Here is a 13835-nt window from a genome sequence, read left to right on the forward strand (position 1 = left end):
CGCATAAGGCCTTTCCTCAAGGTTCCAAACAAGCCAGCCTGTAGATATGCGTAGACCCTGGTGCAAGGTGCTTGACGGTATTAGACAAACCAGGCGCATAAGGTCAGCCATCACGGGCACAAAGTCCAACCACCAAGTCCTACTTTTTCCAGATCAATTATCAATCATCACACAGGGCTGACAATCCTAATCTGAGTCACTGTCATCATACCATCTTGGCCTCTTTAGCAATTGCCTACCAGTATCTCTCACAGCTCCTCTTTGTGGAGTAGGTGAGGCCAGAATAGGCCTTGAGGGAGTCAGCTCCTCAGAGCTTTCTTCCTCTCCAAGGCTTTCTTCACAACTCTGCCAATGATTGGCAGAGGGTTCGGAGAAAGAGCCACATACCGGTGGGTCTTCTTCGGATCGTTCCAGATGCTGCTCAGTAGCTTCCAGATGCTTGTCTGATGGTCATTCGTTGAGAAAACGAATCCGGCCTCTGTGCTGACCCACCGATCAGGCCAAACATCAGGTGCTGAAAATGTCTGGATGAGAGGAGAGCAAAGTTTGACGTTGTCATTGTCACCGTCACCATCATCACCGTCATCCTCATCATCATCAACATTTTCACAGTCCTCTTTGTCCTCACATGACATAGTCTCTTGATGATTTTCCTCAAGCTCATCCTCATCATCAGAGGAGAAAGACGGAATACTCAGACCTTCATCATCCCCAAGAATGACCTCCACTTCCTCATCATTAGAGCACATAAAGATTGGGAGAGTGTTGCCTTCACTGACTAGGTTGCCACTTGCCAGTAATTTGGTGACCCAGCGCTATAAGCCTCGAGCCCCCCTTGGATATTTGTTGTGGCGCCGTCACTGAATGACACTACAGTGAAACACATATGTAATAATATAAAATATGTCTTCACAGGAGAAGTTATAACTGTTGACAAATACTGTATATTAATAAACATATAAAATGTCCTTATATCTGCTCACAACTGCAGAATGGTGTGTTATAAAACATCTATTGAATGTATAATACAGATACCAGACATTACCTGATCACAGGACGCCCACACGCAGTCAGTGTGGTTTGTTTGTTTGTTTGTTTGTTTGTTTGTGCGTGGGTGCTGCTAGCGTGGTGAGCACATATAGGCTGTTTGAGTCCACTCAAATGAGGGAAAGGGGAAGACTTCTTTGTCACGTAGATGCTACAGTTTCAACCACCTTAAGGCTAGTCCACTTCGCTAATCACTTGACCAAACAGAGACTGGTTTAGATTAGGTCTTGGAACTCCAGTGGGCGGGATGTTTTCTCTCCAACACGTAGCGCAGGACGGAAAGTGAGTTTTGAAAGCCAGAAAGTTCCACAGCTGTCCAAGTAATGGCTGAGTCATTGGTATTGATCCATAATCCTTTCAACCCCCACAGATACATCATGGTCATTTTGCGCCATCCAGCAGGAAGATTTTTACTTAATACAGACTTAAAAACACCTCACCCCTTTTTTTTTTTTTACTTTAAATGCTGCACCCAAAATATGAGAGCTGCGTTGACTCAAATCCCAAACATCCTGAATCGGACTGAGCGTTACACATTTGAGGTTTAATTCGCTCGTTTGTTTTTTGGCTGTATGCTCAACATGGGACAGACATGAGACTAACATAAGACGTACAGAAAATACAAATTCATTCCTTATTCTCAACCACCTAATCCACTTAATTCACAGTTATGGATCTTTATGGAGTTGATAATAAATCTACAGTGTATTCGTGTACCATGTCAATATCTCAGGACTTTTTTTTACATGTTTTTGTCCATGTCTGTAAGTGTGAATGCCCTGCTGTAGGCTGCCATGATTCATAAACTTCTGGCAACGTACAGCAATTATTCATGACAAGTAACACCTACTATGTGTGGGTGGGAGCAAATGGAGTCACATTGACATGTTTCAGCAAGCAAGCCGTCTGAGCTTTCACAGGATCTGCGGATCTCATGGTTTGTATAGTTTTTACACCATGTCGTTGCTTTCCACACGGCGGATGAAGCTTTTATAGTAAAATGTTTGTTTTTTTTTCTACAAAAGGGAAGACCACATGAGGCTACACGTGAAATAGTCCTCCAGGCTACCGAACATGTTTTCCACTGTGATAGAGAGTCTGCATCTCACTGACAACATGATACTATGGTGCTGAGTCAAGTGCGCCAGAGACAGTCGGCTTTAGACCGGAACTTTGATGATTTTGCTTTCAAAATAAAGTTTAATTTCATGACTATTGAAAACGTTGCCTATTTAGTTTAGTTCCTCCTAAAAGTGAAAGTCAAACGAATAGTCACGTGAGAATCCTTAAAAAAATGCTTCAACGCCATCCCATCTAGCTATACGAGACGAGTACAGTCTGTGCGTTGTCTTTTTTTTTCTCTCGCTGGATTTGCGCAGCGTGTAAGCTAGCTGTTCGTTCCCACTCCCACACAGTCAGCGTCTAACGGACATTATTTTGAAAACCATTAACGGAAGTACGGTTTAGGGTATACTGTCTCGTGCTTGAGCGGTGTTGCGCCGTACCTTCTGAACAAGTGACAGGCACACAGGGGGGGTGGGGGGGAGTTTTGTTCTTTCCAGCTTCGCCTTCTCCTCTTCATCATGGAGGTTCAGGCACATTTCTCCCGTGAGGAAATCAACAGCACGGTGTGGGAAGTCCCGGAGAAATACACACGGCTCAAACAGATAGGTACCGGGGCGTACGGCTCGGTTTGGTGAGTGACTTGTCATTTACTGAACGCTTGCAAGTGTGTGCGTGTGTGTGTGTGTGTGTGTGTGTCGTAGTTGGGACTGGACTGGTGTTTGAGTACTGTTTAGTCTGAGCCCAGCGGCCGTTAATGTTAGCGGGCCTGGGTTGTGTCCCGTAGTGTACAGCAACACACGGTCAACACTGGTGACACGGCTAGCAACTCCTGTTAACAAGTTCCAACACCTGACACCTCACAACACATCCTTACGGCGTGTGTCGTGTGTTAGCACGGAGACCACACGTCTCGTAACACGTACCTTTCCGACCGTATATGTGTTTATCTGTACAATGATAGAGGAGATGTAGCTATTGCAGAGTGTCAATATTAAAGATGGCCACTTTCCACTTTGATTCCTGCATGCAGTTACATGCGAGGTACAGGGATACACTGTGGAAGCCACAGAAATAGATTATGTGCATATTTCACAATACCTATGCACACACTCTGAAAATATATATTGTGTATTTTTTTTTTTTTTACCTATTTTATTCGTCTGCATGTATTCACATGTAGTAACGGTGCAGAAATTAAAATGGGATTTTTTTTAGGGGGTCAGGTGTCAAGAGTGAAAACATGTTGTTGCTGTTGTGACAGTCAATTGTTTGCTTAAGCAAATACAGTACATTTGTTGGACACACCCAACATCACACAACATTACTGATTTACAGGCGCCATGTTGTTTACCCAGCTGACTAGATAAATAAAATCAGTATTTAGCCGGGTCAACTGATGGTGCAAGTGTGCTGATACATTTGTAATGCATTATATCCCGTCATTAAAGGTCAAAAATCAAAAAGCTTGTGAAAAAGCTGTTTATGAAATTCTAAAGGTGGTACATTGGAATTCCCAGTTGAACCCCACCAACCTATGACATTTTTGACTAGCCACACTGTATTTTTTTTTTTTAAATCGCTTTAAAACTTTTTATTTTATTTATTAATGTAACTGTTTACATTTTCAAGAAATGCAATCTCGTTACATTATAGTCTACTGTATTGCTTTAAAGCCCTCTCTTTCAGAATACTAAATTCCTTTCATTTTAATTTATTAACTGTTTTCCATGATTTCTGCTTTCCCTAAAAATGTCTATGATATTTAGTCTGAAATATGTCGGAATCAGTCTTAAAAACCCAACATGTCTAATATGTGTGTAATCACAGGATGTCAAACTGTTCTTTCATCTCAATCAAACTGCATTTCATTATCCATGCTGCAACATATACATTTCTGTGACTTGTAGCACTACAAATTGGATTATGTCGTAATTCCATGGCACAGATGCTGGATAACATCCACTGAACATTCATTCATCAAGGTTTATTCAGAAAACAAGTCACTGCATTATGGCCAGTTTTGGTGTTAGACCAGACCCAGTCTCAGCTTTGCCATTTATCCCAGTGAGGGGGGTTTATAGATCATGTATGTGTGCATATTAGGCTTAGAGGGGGAACATTTTGAGAGCCAAAAAGTCAAAATGGTTTATCATCCATCTGAGTGGACTTTGATGCGTCTGTTGTCAGAGCTGCAGATATTGGCCTGCTAACTATGGTTACCAGGGTTTTAAGCACCATAGTGTGGGAGTGATGGTCTGTTAAAGCTTGAAAAGTCTGACCTTTTAAAAGAAGCCCCATCTGATGAACTGAGATCAAGCCACCACCATTATGTGTAATTTTGGCAAATAGCACATCTCTCATAAACCATCTCGTGGGAAATTGCAAACACAGGAAGAGAAGGAAATAATAAACAGTTACATAATCACCAGTTTCAGAACTATTGAATGTGTGAGATGTACTGTATTGTATTGTATCATGTTTGGCTGGCATGGATCAGCTGCTGCGTGTCCAATTGACTGTAATATCCTGCATTACTGCATCAACGTTGTCCACAGCACTATGTACAAGTGATGTGTGTTGGTGGATGTGGCTGCAAATAGCCTAACAAGCCTTTCCTCCTACGATTTGGTGCCCTGCAGTTCACTGCAGACATGCACATCACGAGTTTACCAAACATTTACATGTTCGTGCTCAATAAACCACAGAACCCCCCCCCCCAGTTAGACACAGTGTCAAGTACAGTACCTCCATCTGAGGGTGTCTGTGCTGCTGCATGGGATTTCATGCAGAACTTCTGAGCGAGAGTGAAACCCCAAAATAGAACGTCCTCATCTTTTTCTCACTGTTCTGACTTCAAGTGAAATCATTGTGAAACTAGAAAGCACACGCAGACTCACAGCGCGGAGCTAATGAATTGTTGTTCCATTATTCACCGCAGCTCAGCGATAAATGAGAAGACTAAAGAGAAAGTGGCCATAAAGAAGCTCCACAGGCCCTTCCAGTCAGAGATCTTTGCTAAGAGGGCCTACCGAGAGCTCCGACTACTCAAACACATGAAGCATGAAAATGTGAGTAAACACACATCTCCTGCTTCCTTTAACAGACTGTGGTTTTGAGATGTGTTTTGGCCTTTAAAAGGCGTATGATAATATTCTGTAAATACTTCAGCTCCTCACGTCTGCTCCCATGACTCTGTGTTTGTCACCTTGCTCTTTCATTCCAACTAGGTGATAGGACTGCTTGATGTGTTTACACCTGCCTCAGGCCTCGATGACATCCAGGACTTGTGAGTATTTTTCGCAATATTAGCAAAGCCCTCAGGCAGAGACAGGCAGCGTCTCGGAGGATCTGCAGGATTAGTATTCACCTGCAGCAAAGCCTACAGGACTGCAGAACCTTTGGGAACAAACATTGTTTTCTATGTCGGGGGTTCAACAATAGGTCAGTCTCCAGAGTGATCCTCTGGAGCATGTTTGGTGTGGTCTTACATCCATCATGCCCCCCATAACATTTAAAGACTTTCAAGACTGGGATCTGGAAAGTCATTTGCTTTTCAGGATATGTATGAAGCAAAGGTCTACTGTACTTTCATACACTATATGGCCAAAAATATGTGGACACCTAACTATTACACCCATTTGTTAATGTTGGGACATTCTTTTCAGTCATTCTGAAGCCATGGACAATGTGTCCATCTACTCCTCTGTGAAGGCTTTCCACAAGACTGTGGTATTTGCTCCCATTCTGCCGCAAGAGTATTAATGAGACTCTGAAAACCAGGCAAAGACCTTTCCCAAGCTGTTGCCACAAAGGTGGAAGCATACTGTTCCTGCAGACTAAAATATCATTGTATGCTAAACCATCCAGACTTCCCTTAAATTATTATTTTACAATAAGTAAAACTGGCAGTTGATATGAAGAAAGCCTCACTGTTTGTGTCAGAGTATTTCATTCTGCAAAGTGGAAGAATATATCGAAGGTTGTATAAACATGAGTGTTACATAAACATGCTAAGCTCCTTAATGAAAGTATGACAGGACATGGATTACAGGGAGTGGAAAATAACAGCGGACTGCAAAGGAAAGTTATTTCTTGTGCATTCGTTGTGATCTTGGCCGAAAAAAAGCTTGTGTAGTGTTTGGACCGCTCAACAGGGGTTATCATAATGGCCATCTTTTTCCATTCATTCTCCTGCTCGCTCGGCCACTCTCCCTCTCTTTTTCTCAGCTACCTGGTGATGCCTTACATGTTTACTGACCTGTCGAAGGTGCGAGGTAATCTGTCGGAGGACAAAGTCCAGTTTCTCGTCTACCAGATGCTCTGTGGACTCAGGGTGAGCCGAGGAAGCCGGCCTTTCTCTAACGTTTTAACAATCTGAGAACATTAGTGAAGTATAATTATAATTAATTAAGATCTCAATGAATACGTTCCAAGCTAATCATGTAGCACAGAGTTATACTGTATTTTAATAATATACGCTACAATTGCCTGCCCTTTCATGACATGCATATATACATATAATTAAGGGTGCTCAACCTTTTGTGCCTTAAATGAGTCATTACAACACAAACTCATGGTGGATTTTATATAGTATAGTAGAGATAGTAGAGTAGTATTAGTTATTTGAAGAAAAGGAAAGAAACACAGATTGTTGGATTGTTTTCAATGTGCGAAAGGTGTTTTTGTTCAAACTTCTCTCAAAAAGTTTATTTAGCTGAGTTAACTTTATTTCACAAGAGTTGGCAGGTGAGCTCTTAGGGCAAACAGGCAAAGCATCATGTAAACAGGCATATTAAAAATTCACATAGATATATGTAAATATACCGTACATACATTTTGGATGTGACTGCAATAAAATGTCTGCAACCTGCTCTGTCTCCCTCTCCCTGCAGTACATTCACAAGGCTGGAATCATCCACAGGGTGAGTACAAGCCAGATGTCATTGCAGAGAGCTGACACTATTACGTTTTATTTTGGGTAAATGATTTGGTCTTTACAGGCTGTCACTAAGAGACTGTTGTCCATGCAGTGGTTTGTACTGCGCATTATTCTGGCTCAGATAGATCAACGTGCACGTCTTCCTGTTCCACAGAAAGACTGGGAATGTTTAGTTAATTATTCATTGTTATCGAGTCCCATCAAACCCTGCCCCAACAGGTAGGATGAGTTGACCCGACGCTGATGTCTGACTGCATGTCAGGAGATGTTGGGCCACACCCTTCAGCACAAGTGCCAAGACGTGTGGGCGTGTGTGTGTGTGTGTGTGTGTGTGTGTAGGGAAAGTAGGGCTGGAGCAAAACAGCACGTATATATATCAGGCAGATATTAATGTCTTTTTATCTCTTGGACACCCAAATACCTTTCAGTGGCACTATTAATACAGACTCATGTTGCCAAAAATAACAAAACATTTTAAATTGTAAATATAGTAGTAATTTGTGCAGGATTTCAACCTGCGAAATCTACTATTAAATCTACTATTTCCTTGTTTTCCTGGCAGGAAAATAGTAGATTTACAAGATGCTCAAGATGTTTTGATCATAATGCTTATTTTTAACTTAGCAATTACCGTGTGGTGGTTGAGCTCTGAATATTTGGTTGAGGTCCTCTAACTGTGTTTGTGTGTGTGTGTGTGTGTTTAGACTGTGGAAAGCATGGTCGTGTACACTCTGATTCAGTCCTCTGTTAAAGTGTTACCCTGTTTTCACTCTTGTAGTTCCTAATGTAGTTAAGGTGTTATCAACACTCACTAACAGTGCCACACTTATCACGCATTATGTCACAGTATTTTGTGAATGGCTCTGCAGAAATGCTGCAGTGAGTCTTATGGTCAGTTTATAGTTGAGTCACACCACTGAATCCCTGTTTAAAATGCCCACAGGGTTCATGCATTGAGACAAGCAGCTTAGCCATGTTAGGCCACAGGAACTAGAAGCACTCAGTTTTGATACTGCACGGTACAGACATTATAATTTGATGTTAATCAATGCATGTGCGATGAGTAACCATCACTCAGCTCATTTTCTTTTACAGGATCTGAAGCCTGGAAACCTGGCTGTAAACCAAGACTGTGAGCTGAAGGTTTGTACTGTGAAGGGTTACACCAGAAAAACAAGACAGAACTTAAATGATAGGGCCGCTGCTGCGACAGAAAGATGATAGGATTCAGCAGGTAAAGAAGAATGGAATAAAAATGGAATATAGAATATGTAATATACAGGAAACAACATGGATTTACCTCCAGTTGACAGATTGTTTTAATTCTTACTTAAATGAGGCTCAGAACATCTTAATGTTGACACACATTATGTATATGTTACGATAATGTTATTGACGAATGAAAATCTCTGATATATTAATTAACTTGAAGTGCAGCTTATCAAACAATATATTAACTTCACAGATGTCTGTTATATGCGGTGTTCATGTTCCAAATGTTGACCCGTTTCTGTGTTTCCGGTGCAGATCCTGGACTTCGGGCTGGCTCGCAGCACTGATGCCGAGATGACAGGCTACGTGGTGACCCGTTGGTACCGGGCGCCTGAGGTCATTCTGAACTGGATGCACTACACCCAGACTGGCAAGACAATCGTAGCTGTTACATATTCTTACCTCTGTCCTTGCTGTCGTGTCAGTACAGAGTTGGCCTGCCGGTGCTGTAACTGTTACTGTTACTGTTTGTTTGTCGTGTGAAACATCCCAACCCCAGTTACAGGGATGTTTATATTTTAGCTGTGGCTCGTATGGTACTTTATGGGTCAGCCGTTTTTATAATCCTGTGGTCGGTGCGTGAAATGCATTTGAAGTAGCATAAGTGTCACTCAGACAATAAATCTGTTTTCCCTTAATCTGTTAGCAGTTGACACAGATGGGTCTGACAGCAGCCTGATAGTGCTGAGACTCAATGACAGAGCTGTCACTGCAATGAAACTGACTTCCCCAGGATTTATGCTTCTTTACGAGATAGTGGTTTTTCATTTTGTAAACAGCATCTACAGAATGGAATGTATCACAGAAAGCAACTCTGGCAAGTTTACACCCTTCATAGGATTGTATTACTCAACAAGTATTTCCAAACTAAACAGCACACTCTGTTGTGAATAGAAACTTGGCATATAAATGTCACCTTCCTCATTTAGACTCTGAGCTAAACTTAAAACACTCTTAAGTGATGTGTAGTCTGCTTGGGTTCTCACTGATGTTTTTTTTTTCCCTCTTTGGTGTCTATTCTAGTGGACATCTGGTCTGTGGGCTGTATCATGGCAGAAATGATCAACGGAAAAACCCTTTTCAAAGGGAGAGACTGTATCCTTTCGTCCGCCCTGTCCGTTTACTGGCCTGTGGAATACAGTATACAGAAATGGAAATGTACTGCATGATTCATATCAAGTTTTAATATCACTTAATAATAAATCATTGTAATAACAAAGGCGAATGAAAGCCACTTGATTAAACAGTGACAGTTATATTTGATGATGGGTATTGTGCACTATAAATCAGGTGCGGAATGGAACAATTACAGTATGTTACATGCAGCAAAAGCAACAACGTTTCCTCAGGCAGCATCCAATGCAGCTACTGCTTCACTATGTTACATACTTTTTCTGCATGTTTTATATTTGCTTGTTCTTTTTTGCACCGGATGCATTTCACTGATTTATAGTGCCTGCTGGCAAATAAAGCTGCCACTGTTTCATCAAGTGGCTTTCAGTTTCCTTTATTATACTCTTTTATGGAGCTGCTTGGAAACCCTTTCCGCTGCTTCTGAATGGACGCTTTGCTTATTGAACCACCAGGACACCCCAGGTTTAAAAATCCTTGATTGTAACCCCTTTACTGCCAGACATGGACCAGCTGACTCAGATCATGAAAGTGACTGGAGTACCTGGCCCAGAGTTCATACAGAAGCTGGACAGTCCAGAGGTAGGACAAGTTACAGTATGTGTATGTCATAAATATACATGTACGGCTTGACTAAGGTGGTATTTTAAATCACTGATCCCAGTGGCTGATGTTTTGCTAATATTCACCAACTTTAAAGCTGACAAAATAAAATTAGTATTTAGCCTCATTCAGCCTCATTTCTCTAAAATCACTCAACACGGTACACTAAATCCTGACACCCATGAAAATAATAGCAACAAGGCCCACCAGCAGTTTTTATATCCAACAATAACAACATAGTGAAGATTTTGCCATTCTTTAAGCTTTACCAGTAGTGGGAGTAAAAATATAAAATTTGTCCTGAGGGTGGCACCAGAGGAAAAGTCAGGTAAGTAATAATAGAAATATGATTTGTATCCACGGGCAACCACAAGTAACACCTTAAACACGTCTTATCCAATCAGTCAATCTGAAACAAGTTACACATAAGCTGATAGCTAATAATCAATTGATGAAGTTGTTTATTGTATGTGATTTATATATATTTATAGGCAATAGTGATTCTCCCAGTCACAGTTTTTCATCCATTGAAATGCATGTCATTTGAATCAATCTAGTCCCATGTCCAGAGATGAAATACAAAATATGTCAGCAAAATCAAAATAGATGCATATGAGCTGTTGTTTTGATTTGCTATTCAATCTTGTCAAATTTTGTTTTTTGCTGCTTCATTTTATTTCTACTTTATCTCTAAAAACAGGCCAGAAATTATGTTAAGGCGCTTCCTCGCTATCCCAGAAAAGACTTCTCAACGTTGTTCCCCAGAGCCAGCGCAAAGGGTGAGTTTAGCCGCAGCCTTTTTTCTCGGGCTCGACTGGTCAACACATTTTCATTTCGTGCAGTCTTTTACTACTGTCCGTAGTTTTGGTCCACCACAGCAGTTGTGGATCACACGTTTGTTGTCGAAGTAATCATCTGTTTCATTTGCTTATAAAGTTAATTTTGCTCATTTCTGTCTCTGAATGATGTAACACCGTAGTGACTCTCCTTGTACCGTGTTCATGAGAGCTTTTCCACTTACTGTTCTAAACAACAACAGTGTCAGGAAGGTTAAGAACAGGAGAAATTCTCTAAATGGTACATTTATATCTTCATTTTTGTGTCTTTTGGAATGCAATACAATAAATAGGTACAAAAAAACAGTGCAGTGTTCCTTTTGGTGTGCATAATTGAAATTGAATCTTCTTCCTCTGAAAAGCTGCCATGTGGCTCATGTCAGTAAAAATGTTTTACACATTGACTCTCATGTACAATTTGATGGTTTTTTATGTTTGATCAAATTGTTAAATCATTCTGTAACACTGGCCGTTTGCAGGTATTGACCTGCTTGAGAAGATGCTGGTCCTGGACGGAGACGAGAGGCCCACAGCCGAACTAGCTCTGGAGCACCCATATTTCAACAGCCTAAGGGACCCAGACGACTTCCCTGAGCCTAAGCCATACGATGACAGCCATGACAACGCCACATTGTCCCTGGATGAGTGGAAGCGTAAGTGGAAAAAGCAAACGTTATTGAAAGAAATCGCCGTAATATAATCAATGTGCAGATTTGAGTGGTGTATATAAACAAAGCTTATGTACCTCATTCACAGATCTCACAGAATTTGTGTTATAGTATCAGTTTTTGGTCTCATTTGTTTTCAGTTACACATTTCTCAGAAAAGAGGCCTTTTACAGAATATTGGCAGACTTGTCTTATAGTGGATACAGTAAACAGTGCAACAGTATTATTATTATTATTATGCTATTTAAATGGTGTTGTGGACATGTTGCACATGCAGAAAACAAATGGTTTCCTCCTTTTGCCCACAGGGTTATGTTTCAAAGAGGTGAAAAGCTTTGTGCCGTTCCCACGGCGGGACTCAAAGAGGAAAAATACCCTGACTATGTCTCAGTGACCTGATGAATGTCTCGAAACTACTGATGCCCCAACCTATACAGCCAATGGTGCCCTTGTATATTCCAGCCATGGATTCACTCCATTTCTTTTACCCTGGATATGTTTAGATTTTCAGTCAGTGTTCAGAAGAGTGATTATTTTAAAACTGTCATGCCTTTTCTTTTTTTTTAAGTAATGTGCAATTGTTACCTAAGTGGAGATTGCTCTTTATGTTACACATTCCCTATCAGTGGATTGTCTTGCAAATGTATAGTGACCAAGTGTCACAGGGTTTACTGTAAGATTTACTGTAATATTGTTTTCCAATTAAACAATAAGACAAGATGTGTATGAAGTATTGTTTTTGCAGCAAACAGTAAATGTTGCTGCCCAAGACAGACTACACAGAAAGATTCTGGTCTAACTCATAGCCAGCGGAAATCTCTTGTCATTATTATTTGTGCAGTCTTGAGGTGAAAATAATCTTTACATGTTGTTAAAATGATCAGCATGGGACATGAATGCCCTGAAAACCCCTGACCAAGAAAGGCCCCAAAAGATTAGCAGTTACAGTATGAATGTGCAAAATGTCACCAGTGTCAGCTGGAATATGTAACCACGAAAGTGCGTATGATGCTTAAAAGCAATAGCGCTTTTATTCATAGCTCTGCTTGTATCACTTCGTGGTTTCATACTTCTACATGGTCTATTTGATTGGGGATCCTGCATTGGACACCTTGCTGCCCATGACACTCATTTTAAACATGTAATACAAATATGATAAAGGCCTGTTGCGTTTTCTTTCAGTCGACGTGTGTGTGTGCGCACGCGGATGTGTGTATAGAAGTAGAATAAACAATTCATGAGGATGCATGTGTGCGTTTTGTGTACACTGGGTGACATGTCAGGTGTCAGGTTTGCACTCCAGAGATAAAGTCCAGAGCACTGTTTATAAAGGGCTGGTTTGGATTAAAAAACACATGCATAAAGCTGTACTAAGATCAACAGACTGATCTGTCATTGACCCTGTTAAGTGGCTTGCGCGCGAAAATCATGGCCTGCTGATGTCACGGGGGCGGGCTAAACTTGTGTCGGTCTGCTTTTATCAAGCTAGCCCACATGCAAACACAGAAGCGGAAGTGAAACATTTCGCCGTGAAAATAAAAGAACATATAATAATGTAAAAATGAATGGCAGCTGATTTTGTGCAGCAATTTGATTGATCAAGATTGAGGGTCTAGCTTCTAAAGTAACAAGTTATTTTAAATGCATTTCTCCAAGAATGTCAGAGAGAGAAAGAGACAAGAAGCGAAATGTAAGTTTAAAAATGATTGCATCATTTCAAAACAAAACAGACAACTTAGAACACTGAACACGTGATGCGCTATGGTTGATGTAAGATCAAACATCCCCATGAAATTGCTTGTTTCAGCAGGACAAAGTAACAGTAAGTAATGAGAATTAAAAGCAGAAAAAATACCTCAAGCAAGAATGTAATAAATATTGGTGATTTGAAATCTGTAAATAAAAAGTGTGGGGAAAGTATCTCTGGACTTTAATAAGGCCTTTATTTTGAAATTTGTATCCGGAAATCCTGTGTTTTTACTTTGGCTAATTTCAATGTAGCACATACTCTAGACTCCAAATATCTAGCCAGCTAGCCGAAGGAGGCTAGTATTTCTCCTCACAAAATTGAGTCGACAATAAGCTGTTTCTTATATTATCAATGTAAATGTACCACTCGTGTTCTCAGTAAACATTTGGGATTGACTGCTTGCCTCCCAATCGCCGTGTTGTGAAGAAACGGAAACGTTATAAAATAGCGAAATATACCGGCTGTACCAGCAAACTGTAGCTGGCTAACGGTAGCTATTAGCTTCGAGACTACAGCAAGTAAGG

General features: G+C 40.8%; 1 protein-coding gene across 2 annotated transcripts; it reads left to right on the plus strand.

Moving 5' to 3' along the window:
- The first annotated feature begins 2595 nt into the window (after positions 1-2595).
- mapk13 (mitogen-activated protein kinase 13) lies at positions 2596-12284 on the plus strand. 2 transcript variants are annotated; one of them, XM_070910500.1, is made up of 12 exons: positions 2596-2743; positions 5051-5180; positions 5340-5398; positions 6340-6445; positions 7005-7034; positions 8147-8194; positions 8579-8693; positions 9347-9418; positions 9957-10036; positions 10758-10836; positions 11373-11546; positions 11870-12284. In XM_070910500.1, exons 1-12 carry the CDS (start codon positions 2631-2633, stop codon positions 11953-11955), a joined length of 1092 nt encoding a protein of 363 aa, XP_070766601.1. In that variant the 5' UTR covers positions 2596-2630; the 3' UTR covers positions 11956-12284. The 2 variants fall into 2 exon arrangements, with proteins under 2 accessions (XP_070766601.1, XP_070766602.1); XM_070910501.1 differs by lacking the exon at positions 7005-7034.
- The last annotated feature ends 1551 nt before the right edge of the window (positions 12285-13835 follow it).

The sequence above is a fragment of the Enoplosus armatus genome, chromosome 8 (genome assembly GCF_043641665.1).
Source record: "Enoplosus armatus isolate fEnoArm2 chromosome 8, fEnoArm2.hap1, whole genome shotgun sequence".
Classification (NCBI taxonomy): domain Eukaryota; kingdom Metazoa; phylum Chordata; class Actinopteri; order Centrarchiformes; family Enoplosidae; genus Enoplosus; species Enoplosus armatus.